Genomic DNA, 12,987 nt, shown 5'->3' with positions numbered 1-12,987 from the left:
GACGGTAGCGGCGTAGCGGCCAATGCCACAGTTGGCAGCACCATGTGTCATTAGCCCCCCCCCCCCCCAAACTACCGCCCCAAAGACAGGATGCACTTGTGAGGCAATGAAATAATCACTCAGACACACAGTGAAAATAATATACGGCATCAGGACGGAGAGAGGAGAGAGTACAGGAGGAGGAGAGAGTACAGGAGGAGGAGAGAGTACAGGAGGAGAGAGGGGACAGGTGAGGAGGAGAGAGGTTAAGAGGACAGAGGAGACAGAGGAGGTTGACAAGCGATAATGACATTAAGAAGTAAATGAGTCATTCCATCATTAGACATGTCCTGCACTATAATAGTAATACTAGAAAAATATATAGTGATAAAAAGCTATTGGATTATTTATAACACTTCAAATAATCTTAAAGCCTTTTAAGAGAAAACAAAAACAAAAAAACAAGTAATATATAATGTAAACTGAGGCAACCAAGGTCTTGACTGTCACATCCTCTGAAAATGAGGAGGCTCAGGTCATGCCTCGAGGAGAAAGGTAGTCAGAAGACGGTAGAAGTCTGCTTTTTATCTTTTCTGGATTACACAGTGGTGTAGTGGAGGGTAAACGCTTTATACACGCTTTTTTTTGAGCGGGCATACAGCATACTCACTTCTTACCAGTGGTTTAGTGGAGGGCATACGCAGGTATACTCCTTTTACCCACTTTTTGGTCCGCGGGCATTGCACATACACACTTACTGATGCGTATCAAGGTAGTACGGTGAACGTATATGCAATATACAGTACATTATTTTGTAGTAGATAAAGCATGAAAAAAGTAGCATACAAAAGCCACGTAGGCCTATGCGAATAATTACAAACGCAACATTTAAAAAAATAATCAAGAAATAATGTACTAGAGACCGACGTTTAAAATTGCTCTGATTGGCTGGTTATTCCGAACCTAGTATGTTACTTCACTTCGGTGAAATATTTTTGCTTTCTAGAATATTATATTTTCATAGGCTTAACGTTACTTCCGAAATACATTATGAAGCGAACTCATCAAGCAACATTGTAATTTGTCCCAACAAATAAACGTAGTCAAGCAGCAGATAATTTGGACAATGAATTGAAGCGGGAGAAGAACGATTTCCTTTGCTGCCGCTCTTCCCTCCGCCGATGTCTACAGAGCTCCCAGGGCCGAAGATGATACTGCTTCGGACGACGAAGGAAATAATACCAAGAGTTTGAATGCAACCAGATCCTCCATGTTAAGGACTTAGTACCTCCAATCAATTTGTCAAGGGCGCGGTTTGGCAGTAGCTTACTCACTCGTTAATTGCCTTAATTGCCTGCTAGCTAACGTTTTCTAGCTAACTTTAATGTTGACGATTTTTGAGTTTTGGAAATGGAAAGAGTTCTGAGTAGTAGCCACACGAGTCACCACACAGTTCTGAGTAGTGGCCAGACGACCCACCACACAGTTCTGAGTAGCAAGTTGTTCACCAGGAGCCCTCTGCCTCAACTATTCAGGACACTTTTCAAATAATGTTCTGAGAGTATCAGGATGTGGTTGCCAAGTAAAACAATAAAATGGGTCTAGATAAACATTAGTCTGCTGGCCAGTTGTCAAAGCCAAGAACCTCACTGAAATAACACAGATGCAGAAAGTAAATCGCCTAATGGGTCCATTTCCAGTTGTGCACTGAACTGCAATGCACAACTTCCCTTTGTGATGGTCCCCTTATCAATGTAATGGAAACCTGTGCAGTGTGCACCTGTATGCTAGAGAAGTACTGCATCTTGCTGACGTCGATATCTGCAGCGCCGCTCAAGGCAAGGTCATTTTCAACTTCAATAACCTCTTAATCTATGGAGATTTTGCATTGAGCTTGACTTTTTCTTGACAGACAACCTTGTGTAAAATACAGTGAAGAGGCGTTGTGTCCTGGTGTTTTACAGTTCCCACAGGAACTGGCTCCCTGACTGTATTCATGAACGATGTGACTGCTGACCACTGTGGCACAATTCATTCTGAAGAAACATCTTGTCTGCTGAAGTACAAGCAAATACATCCAACCCCTCTGGATGGTGCTTCAAACAGCAACACACTGATTTAAACACATACAGTTAGTGTATATGTCCAGTAACAAACCCTACACAGAAATATCAGTGTCAATAACATGGGAGTATCACAAATGTTTATCTTAATTTTACCTAATATTTGTTTTAGTTATCATTTCAACTCAGTATCTGTTAGTTTAGTAAAAAATTATAATACAGAGGAAAACCGGACATGCAAAGACTTCCATGCACTTGTTGGAATATATCGTTTGTAAAGTGGTCACTAGTAAGAACATATTCGGTTGAAAATCAAGGGAGAAAGAAGCTTTATTAAAAGCACCGCAGCAGAGTTGTCTGATTTCACATGTTCAATATAGGTCACATTTCCACAAGAACCCCCATGCCAAATGGTCAATGTAAACATTCCACATCCCTGACGTTGGCAGAGAGTGACCTACGAAACACAGATGTTTCTGTTACATTCATATAAATCCACACACTGCAGTGTAAGACCTTTGGATGTCCCCTTTGGCAGACACTTGACCTTGCTGGGAGAAGACGATGCACCTGCTTAGTCCTAAACCATGAACATGTTAAGTGATTTTAATGTTTTTTTAAGTGACTACGGTTACTCCCTATATACCCACACAGAATATAAATGCAAAAATATAAATGCAACATTATATATGCAACTAATTACAAAGATTGTCCTGATTTAGTTATAATGAATGGGACGTTAACATATTTGTGCACTTTTCTGGGATCTCTTTCAGCTCATGAAACATGAGAAACGTGTTGTGGTTATTTTTGTTCAGTTAAATTTTTCTAACCTATTCCTATTTGCGATTTGGTGAACAGTTTGAGGGCCCTAGAATTAAGAATTCACTACTTTGTTAACTCAATATCTTTCTCTATTTTCTAAATCTGATTTTGATTAAATAGGTCCCTTTTGACGTAGCTCAGTCATTCCAAGCCTTCGCTCCTCCGTCTCTCTTCCTCTCGGACCAGCCTCTCCACCTCTCTCATGAAGCGCAGACAAAGCTCATCCTGCCAGGGAAGGGACACACACTGAACGGCCACAGGAAGCCCCTCTCCATCACACACAGCCTGGAGAAACACACACACACACACACACACACACACAGACAGAAACAGAAAGGAGATTCAGACATTCATAAAACATTCAAGGATGCTCAGGGAAAAGTCCCCTCCTCTCCTGCATATCAGTAAAGTAATCAGACATCCTTAATATGGCCAACACGGCTTGGTAGCCGATTGGTTAAAGCATCCAACCGGAAACTGATTGGTGGCAAGATCAAATCCCTGAGAGAAATCTGTTCTTCTGTCCTTAATTGGTCCTGATTGTTGCTGCAAATGAAAATGTGTTTCCAGACAACATGCCTTGTAAAATAAGGGCTTAAAAAACAACTAAAATGACCACACGCAGGCAACCACAGAAGGCCTGCGCCTCCATCTACTGGAGACAAGTTGAACTACGGACTCTCAAATCTGACATGGTTAGTATGACCACTTCAAGGCCAGTGGAAACACAAGGGCTGAAAATTAAGTGATAAATCAACTTTCCTAATAGTAATTTGCTCACATTTGGCAGAAAGTACGATTTCTCTGTTTAGAAAGCAGTGCACAGACTATGAAGAGACAAGCACCAGATTACGTCATTAAGTAAAGGGCAGACTGTGTAAGACAATGGTTTGACAATGGAAAACAAAAACCAAACCTGACTAGAAATGTTAAAAGATCTTCCAGATTTCAGGACATTATCAGTTATCCAGTGCAACAGAAACAAGCCCCAAGCTGCAGTGAAGTGGGTCTTTTGCCACAGACCTTTTTGTAGAGCTTGTCCCAAAGGTCCTCATAATTGCCCACGTAGTGTCGGAGTTCCTCCTCATCCTCTGCTGTTACCGTGGTGACCGGAACGACCCCAGCTGGGAAATTGAGAAGATTGTAGAGAATAGTGTAGCTCACTGTACCTGGAGGGACAGAGAGACAGCAAACCATCTAAACAACCTTGTAATTACACAGTAAAAAGGCACACAAATACATGATGAAAGTAGCCATGAACAATGATGAAAATAGATCAATTACAAGGTAAAACAGTTACCTTTCTATGTTTTTCTCCAGAGATTAACCTTCTACGTGATAAAGTGTCATTTTGCCAGACCGAGAATTAGAGACAATGACGGAGACAAAGAATGAAAGAGGGAGACGTACTTGTGAGCTTGGCAGGGTAGTTGTGGTTGTAGGCTGGTCCAATCATGGGACAAAGTAACACGTCCAGCTCACACCTCCTCCACTCCGCCATCACCTCATTGCAGTAGTCCTTAGGACACAGACAGAACTACATTTCCCACAGAGCACTTATTCCTACAGAGCCTTCTGGCTGCAGAAACATCATGTTTATCACACTATGGCACATGTTAAACACTACTGTCCAACTACCTCCACATCTGCGTGCTGTCTCCACAGGTTTTGCACAGAGCTGGTGAGAAAAAGAGAATTAGTGGACTTTAAGTTCACTTCTACATGTAATACACTACATCAAATGTCAATAAAGGAACTTCGTGGAGAGCTTTTTTTTTTTTTTTTATTCTCACCCAACTCCACGCAGGCCATCAAACGCAGCACTGATACGAGGAAACTATAACATGGAGGTAACAGTCAGATAAATATTACATTTGCCTTGATATACAGTGGCTCTCAAAATGATTTATCCCACTTGGCCTTTTCCACATTCTACTGTATTAAAAGATTACATCAACATGGATTTAATGTGGAGGTTTTGCCAATTATCAACACAAACATCAAAAAAAAAGCTAATTGTTCTAAATTAATTACATACATACTGTTAGTTCTGGAAATAATTTATATTCAAGTTTGAGTTAAATATTGAATATATTGCAGTCTCTCCGCTTTAATTTGAAGGTATTCACATCCAAATTGGAGGAAAGGTTTCAGAATTATAGCTCTTTAATATGTAGACCCCTCTTTTTCAAGAGACCAAATGTAATTGGACAATTGACTCAAGCTATTCAATCACCTGATCCAGCATGCATTTCACTTGCTGAATACAAAACTTAAGGCAAAAAGACTCACAAACAAACATCAACTGAAGACAGCTGCAGTAAAGGCCTGGCAAAGCATCACAAAGGAGGAAACCCAGCGTTTGATGTTGTCCATGCATTCCAGACTTCAAGCAGTCATTGCCTGCAAAGGATTCTCTGCAAAGTATTTAAAATTAACATTTTACTAATGATTGTGTTCATTTGTCCAATTACATTACTGTGTCGGTGTCCAAATCTACGGTATATATATAAAATGGAATATAATTGACTGCATAAATATTCACCCCCTTTTCCAAGACACCTGAATGAAATGTGGTGCAACCAACTGTAATTAATGGAGTCCTCCTCTGTGCAATCAAGGTGTTTCACATGAAAACAGACCTGTCCCTGGGAGGTCCCACAGCTGTTAAGTACAATACCTAACAAAAATTACATCAAAGGACCAGGCAAAGCAAAATCGGGAATGAGGTACATTAACTAGACCAATCAGGGGCTTTTCACCCACAGCACAGAGAAGTCCAATATGGCAGAACTGAATCTGTCTGGACGTTCTGAAAAACTGATTCAGCGAGGTCATCGAAAAGCCTATGGCTGGTGATGTGAAATCGAGGCTTTCTGAAGCATTCTTTAGAGGCTTCTATATTCATTGCGTAGCACTGACCCCTGTTGTTCACACACTGATATGGCTGGTTAGATGCCAACGCACTGGTTTCCCCCCACTTCAAGTGAAATGGGACTAACTGAAGTGTGCATTAATAGTCCTGCATATGCAAGGACTCTTCTTTATCCTTTATTGGTCAATTTAAATCACAACGTTTCTATGAACTGACATGTGCATTTTGTCTAAATGGTAAAGCTATGTAAAGGATTACGGGGGAGGCCAATCCAAAAAAAAACATTACGATGCAACTCAGCTCCGCAGGCTCCAATTATGTCACATTTGCAGTTCCCTTAAAGGCAGTGAATATTCATGCAATCCATTATTCATCTACAAACAATTGTAGATTTTGACATTACCAACTTGTGTTGACCAGAGACAAAAACCTCTAGTAAAATCCATTTTGACTCCAAGGAAGGTGATTACTTTTAAAAGCCACTGCACATAACAGACCATTCTGCACGATATGTGACTGTCCAGCACTCACTATGGGTTTGAGAAGAATGGAGAAGATTTTCTTCAGACCCTGAGGCAGACTGTAAGGTGTAATCTGAGCCTGCAGGCATGGGTCTACAGGCCCCCCTTTCCTAAAGCACAAACAAGAGTTATTGTTCTCAGCATAGTTAAGTGTGAATAGTTCATTTCTTGGAGTCTAAAGTTACTGCGGTACATTGCATAACTTGTTTAACTGGGTGGGAATTGCAGTTCAACATGCACCAAATGAAAACAAGTAGGTAATGCATGGTCCAAGTGGAAGCGCTCCTTTTAGCTTCAGTCTTAAAATGTTTGACTACGTTGTGTCCTACTGAACACCACCTAGTCTAATAGTATTCACTCACATGTGGCCGAGTATGGTCGCACATCCGTCAGCTGCGATACCCTTGACAACCAGCTCATGCATGGCATAGGCCACCCTGGGAGGACTGAAAGGAACCAACTAGAGAGAAACACGCTACCATTGATGTCGGAGTTATGGGTCAATCATTAAATAACATTCACAATGTGTTTCTGTCATTCAGCTGTCCAAGTACACACTGTCCCTGATAAACAGAGGTGTGAATTAATTCTGGTCACACAGTAGCTGGAGGGGTGCTTACCGTGTGCCCAGCTCTCTCCAACAACACCTTGGTCTCCCTCAGGGCTCGGGACATGCTGGGAGAGGGCATGGCATAGCCGTCATTCTCATAGTAACCAATCCTCAAGGGTTTGCCACTCTGGTACACCTGGAGAGCAACGGAAGAACTGAGAATTGGTCCATTGAGAAGGGTTTGGTTTCCCAGTATTTATTAAGATATTTTGGCAATATTCTGGTAATGTCAGAAACCAGTGATGATCAAAGCGCTTTGGAATCAGACGTAGAAATATGAAAACATGTCTTGACAAACAATGTAGAAAGGGTATATCCTGCTGGAAGCTTACAGGCTATGATACATGGTCAAATAAGAGTTCAAATAAATGTTTACAAGATCACATTAAAACCATCTTGAGATTCTCTGGAGACCAACTGTCCCATTCTATTTTTAATATGAATTCCTTAGATAAATAAATTGGTCCTGACAGACAAACCCATCGGGTTGCTTCTAAAATCCCTTTATTGGTACCTGTTGGTTGAAAGGGATGGGGGGCACTGTGGGGTCCAGGGTAAACATGTAGTCACAGAGCAGAGCCTGCATGAAGAGAGCCAGGCTGTCCACATCTTTTGCCAAGGGACCAAGGGACGACAGCACTGGAACGAGCACAACACAAATCTTCCTTCATCGTCATGATGGCTAAAAGCTAAATACCATATGTTACATTGTTGTTACAAGACATACTGCATGTACTTTACATACATTAAATCAAAAACCAAGCAGCAGCCCCTAGTCTTGAATATTATATTGATTATTGGCCTTATGAAGGATGGAAGGGGTGCCTTTAAAATAATATGTAGTTTGAGCCATACCTGACTTTTGGCCTCGGTTGCAGGAGCTAGCACCTTTCAAACTAAATAAACAAAAATACAATAATTAAGCATATCAATAAAGTAGCAATATGTTGCAAAAAATAAATGTGGACAAAAAGTCAATACTTAACAGTGAATACAGCAGCAATACATATAGTTAATATCTAACAAGGCCAAGCAGGTCAATGAAGATACGACAGCATAAACGGATAGCACTATAATCACCATTGAACTGTGATATAGTTTATAAGCATTGTAAATCTTTAGGCCTAGTCACCATGAGACTTCACCAGGTTTTGCTCCAGGCTGACATGTTTGATGGGATGGTGGTGGGTCTAGGCGATAAGATGACAATAGACTATTGCTGATGTTGAAGAGCTGTCACAATGTTGTGCAATATTTGAACTTGACTTGCCCCGCCTGGGCGCGCCAGTGTAGTGAGCCAAGTTCTGCTGCCTCATTATCCTACTAGTCTTAAGTCATGTCCTGCATTCGTGTTCAGAAGCATTCAGTATGTCATGGTTGGGCTATGAACACACCTCAGCCTGTTGACTGTGGGCTTGAAGCCACAGATCCCACAGAAGGATGCTGGGATGCGAATGCTGCCCCCGATGTCAGATCCCAAGCCCAGGATTGAACCCCCACCTCCAATCAGCGCCCCTTCCCCACCCGATGAGCCTCCAGGCGTCTTCTGGTGGTTGTGGGGGTTCAGCGTGTGGCCATAGATAGGGTTCCCACAGTCGAAGCTAAACATGCAAACCAGAGACAATAGATGGGACAATTCAATGTTTTTATATTATTATTTTTACTCCAAAAGCATACATTTCATATCAAACAGTGATTGGGTTTAAATTATAGATTCTCAGCTTATATAACAAAAACTGTCTGTAGTGTTGGTGAAGTCTGCTGAGTAAATATAGTAATACTCCGTTAACAAAAGGGATGCAAAGGTTACCAGTATGTTGTCGAACTATTCGGTACACCCCCTACAGTTCAATAGCCACAGGTTAACCACAGAGTTACGATATGCCAGTCATTTTCCTATGATCTCCAAAACGTGCTTACTGCGCTGCAGACTACACGCATGTTGTAAATTCAGATCTATAGAACCAGACACTTAGCTTGTGAACAGGTAAGGCAGGGAACTGCATGGGGCCCCAGGCCGTTAGGGGTCTCCTGATGGCTGACAAAATGTACTCCCCAGCAATGTCTCAAAATGTGGCCATGGCAGTGACCACAACCCCTTCCCCTTTAAAACAACCATGGATGATTTGCAATGACATCTCAGTAAGAAAACCTCCCTACAGGTGAAGAGGGGTGAAAACTAAAAACATCTATTCTCTCAGCTCCAACATGACAATGGCATACGCTAGCGAGACAGGGAGAAGCAATTAGGAAGAGGCAACGCCATCTTTCAAATCCGCTGTGTGGGAAAATGTTGGATTCAGCGTTCAAAACAATGACGAGGGTAAAAAGGCCGTGAACAAAGTACAGTCTGCAAGCATTGCTTTGCCACTCTCGACTGCTCGAGTGGAAAAACTTCTAACAAGAGTCTTTTACGTCGCCATCATCCAGTCGTAACTCTTGTAGGAGGAGCTGGAGCAAGGAGAGCCCACTCGTTAATGAAAACACAAGAATGCTGCCTTCCAAGAAACATTTGCGACAAATCTAGAAAAGCATTAAAAATAACGCACGCACTGGATATATTTATAGCCAGAAATGTGCACCCCAATTCAGTGGTTACTTGCTCTGTGTTTCGTCACCTCATGTAGGTTGTGTTTTTATTTTTGTCTTAAATATAAGAATAACCAAAACCGTACCGTTTCCGTGATCCACGAACCGTGAAACATACCAAACGGTGGGCACGCTGTACCGTTGCATGTATGATTTATAAATTAGACTCAGAATAGTTAGCTGTATTTACTTTAGCATGCTTTGAGGTACGTTGGTCTTGACAAATGGAATGGCGCCTTGTCTCTTTAGCACTTTAACCAGAACACTGTCATCTGGAGCAGGCAGGTCCAATTTACAGAGCACACCACACGTAGAGTCGTGGCCCTAAAACAGAAAGAAGAATAAAATGTAGAAAATGTTTTTGCCGGACCGCGTAAGCGGAGCCACCCAAGAAGAGCTAATGTCTCTTACTAAGTGACTGACTGATTGAGTGAGTCAGTGATTGGCTGACTAAGACTTATTACATAGCGTAGTGGTTAGAGTAACGGACTTGCTAACTGTAAGTCCCGCGTTCGAACCTCCTCACATTCAATTAGGCAATAGGCTTTGTTCTTGACAGACAGAAACTTTGCCGGCTTTAACCGGCAGTATCCTCTTTACGGTTATATTGCAACTGTTTCTGCTGGATTTTCGAAATAGGGCAACAATATTTCTTCATTTAGTGCCTTTTCTGTTTTTTAAAACCTGAAACCCTGCACTGGGCATACTGGCAGGCCTGTGTCATGCTGGAGTTAACTGGAAGACCAAGATATTAATATATGATGTTCCCTTCTGCTGACAAAAGATGTTTGCACAGTAATGAACAATGAACCTCAAATTGCAATTCAAACAGTGGGTTACACCTACCACTGTATCCCAAGAAAAATATGCATTACATGTTATGGTATAGGATTAGGGTTGAATGATTGGGAAATTCCAAACTAATAGGATACAATGAAACCGGGTGGAATGCAATACCAACTGTTTTAACATTAAATGTCTCTAGTCATACGTAAAACATCAATATATTATCAATAGATAGCAATACATTCTGACATTAGTCACCTATTTTACATATTGTGTACCTTTTAGATGTCCAACCTGTTAGTGCGTATTCCTAACAGGGTGGACAATGAGGACATTTCAAGTTAAACTTAGCTCTGTGAGTGATCAATATTGAGTTAGAATGGTGAACACTTGACCAGGATTTGAACTTCTCCATCAAACATATTTTAGATTTATGAAACGTTATTCATTCATCTATATAATATACGATAACAGGGTGGTAATTTATAAGTGCGACCTACAGACAAACATCATGAAACACTGAAAAATAGATTAAACCAAGAGGAAGTAATTACTTAGCTTCATGCTGTTATTTTCCCCTCCTATTTTTTTTTACATTTACTGGCAAGTGCACCCCCCCTCATAATTAGATGTTACAGTCTCAGGCCTACGAGGGGTGAGGGGGAGTTGTTTGCTGAACACACCTTTAAGCCTTGTCCTGGTCTATCCACAATGGAGAATCCCGATTGAAAGCTCTTGGCCTGGGTTTAATCTGTGTCTGGAAACCACCCCTGTATGTACATGTAAAGAGACGATCAAAGACCTACCTTGTATGCCATATTGTCCTTGATGCTGACAGGAATCCCATAGAGGAGACCATCCTTGCAAGTGTCAATATTCTCCAGCTGATCCAAACTCTCCAGAAGGATCTCAGTACAACAATTCAGTCTGCCATTTACCTCCAAGGTCTGTGGGAAAACAATAGTAATGGGGGGAAAACATTGGCCGTTCAGCCTCTTTCAACCACATGCCATCTTCAACATGTGACTCGTGTGTCTACAGAATTATTATCATGAAGGGTGACTATACCTTGCCCAAATATGAGTGGAAGACAGCTTGTGGAGTTAGTGTCCCATCCTTCAACCGTTTGCTCAGGTCAGCCAGAGACAGAGAAAGGATGAGATCGGGGTCTGTTTCAGGGTGCTGGCAAAACGAGGAAGTATGAACACTGAGTAAAGAGCACATCAACCCTTTCTCTAAACGAAACGTAAAATAGTTATTTTTTTATTTTTATATGTCGGTAGATCAGGGATCCTCTGTATACATTCCACTTTAACTTACATGGCCAGTTGATATACTTACGAAACTTGCTGTCACGTCGTGAAAAATGCAAAGTACAGTTATTAACTAGGTACTGTAATGATCCGCATTTGGACAATTGCGTTAGAAATGCGCAATCAACGGTTCGAGCGTCTATCCTAAAGCACCGACAGGTCTGGTATCCGTAGACTTCAGGTGGAACCGGTATAGTTCGCGTCGCAGAGCACTGCTCACGTAAAGCTACAACCCAAAACCACATCGTAAAGGCTATTCAGTATTGCTAATATCAAACATACCGAGTTCTGGAACTGAAGGACAGCATGTTCTGCTCGTTGCAGTGACGTTTCTCGTCGAGCCTTTGCTCTCTGAATTTTCTTCCGCGATTGTTGATGTCCGAACCATTTCATAAAAATTACCAACCCACTTGCCGTGCATGCCGTGGCTGTTAAAACTGTCCAGTTCAAATTTGCAGCATAAATAAGTTCTTTGTAATGGTCAATCCTGTCCATTATTATGCTTTGCGTACCCCTTAATGCTGTACAACGGTTTTGAAACGAAGGATAATAGATTCGTTCAATGGTTGCATTAACTGGGATGGAGTGTAATTTCCTTCGTAGTTGAATGCCTGAATGCTGGTGACATAATTTGGCTACCAGTGACAACCATGCCGTGACGTTCGTATGTTAATGAGGAAACATTCAAAATAAAAGCCCTCATTTCAATGCAGTGAAATGTTAATAATTAATCCTAAAGAGAGTGAATTGTAACTAAAGGCCATTTTCATGTGCACTATTGGACAAAATACCTAGGCTTAATAATGGTGAGAAAACAGTCATATGTGAAGTGAAATGTTTTAGTCACATTCTCAGCAGGGTGTGTAGAGTCTCTTTATAGTCATTTCTTTGGTATTTACTGAATTCACAGCGAACTCTGGTACAACAACTGCCCTCAAGGATTCAGTGCAGGGTTTCACTCAGAGAGAAGGCCCACACAACCCACCATACAGTTCTGAGTAGTAGCAAGATGAACCACCATAAAGTTCTGAGTAGTAGCCAGGCGAACCACCATAAAGTTCTGAGTAGTAGCCAGACGACCCATCATACAGTTCTGAGTAGTAGCCAGACGACCCACCACACAGTTCTGAGTAGTAGCCAGGCGACCCAACACACAGTTCTGAGTAGTAGCCAGACGAGCCACCACACAGTTCTGAGTAGTAGCCAGACGACCCACCACACAGTTCTGAGTAGCAAGTTGTTCACCAGGAGCCCTCTGCCTCAACTGGGGCACTTCTCAAATAATGTTCTGAGAGGATCAGGATGTGGTTGCCAAGTGAAACAAAATGGGTAGATAAACAGTCTGCTGGCCAGCTGTCAAAGCCAAGACATTCACTGAAATAACAGATGCAGAAAGTAAATCGCCTAACGGATCAATGTTCACAAG

The 12,987-nt window shown here is 41.7% G+C and overlaps 1 protein-coding gene across 1 annotated transcript; it reads right to left on the bottom strand.

The window, feature by feature from the left end:
* Positions 1–2,347: 2,347 nt before the first annotated feature.
* On the bottom strand, positions 2,348–12,197 carry LOC105009842 (fatty-acid amide hydrolase 1). The gene is made up of 15 exons (XM_029121777.2): positions 11,844–12,197; positions 11,317–11,430; positions 11,055–11,195; positions 9,653–9,786; positions 8,268–8,474; positions 7,729–7,769; positions 7,388–7,512; positions 6,884–7,009; positions 6,626–6,723; positions 6,274–6,373; positions 4,661–4,704; positions 4,506–4,545; positions 4,278–4,386; positions 3,891–4,036; positions 2,348–3,152 (listed from the first exon to the last, which is right to left on the bottom strand). Exons 1-15 carry the CDS (start codon positions 12,054–12,056, stop codon positions 3,009–3,011), a joined length of 1,782 nt encoding a protein of 593 aa, XP_028977610.2. The 5' UTR covers positions 12,057–12,197; the 3' UTR covers positions 2,348–3,008.
* Between the last annotated feature and the right edge of the window lie 790 nt (positions 12,198–12,987).

The sequence above is a fragment of the Esox lucius genome, chromosome 8, assembly GCF_011004845.1.
Source record: "Esox lucius isolate fEsoLuc1 chromosome 8, fEsoLuc1.pri, whole genome shotgun sequence".
NCBI classification, from domain to species: domain Eukaryota; kingdom Metazoa; phylum Chordata; class Actinopteri; order Esociformes; family Esocidae; genus Esox; species Esox lucius.
Note: the sequence above shows the minus strand (reverse complement) of the source record. Positions and strands in the feature narration are given on the sequence as shown.

Excerpts from the sequence above, each read along its gene's own strand:
- LOC105009842 (XM_029121777.2), bottom strand. The coding sequence starts at position 12,056 with ATGGACAGGATTGACCATTACAAAGAACTTATTTATGCTGCAAATTTG. Across the intron at positions 9,787-11,054 it reads AGGACAATATGGCATACAAG|GGCCACGACTCTACGTGTGG; the intron begins GTAGGTCTTTGA and ends TTTCTGTTTTAG. Across the intron at positions 6,724-6,883 it reads TGGAGAGAGCTGGGCACACG|TTGGTTCCTTTCAGTCCTCC; the intron begins GTAAGCACCCCT and ends GTTTCTCTCTAG.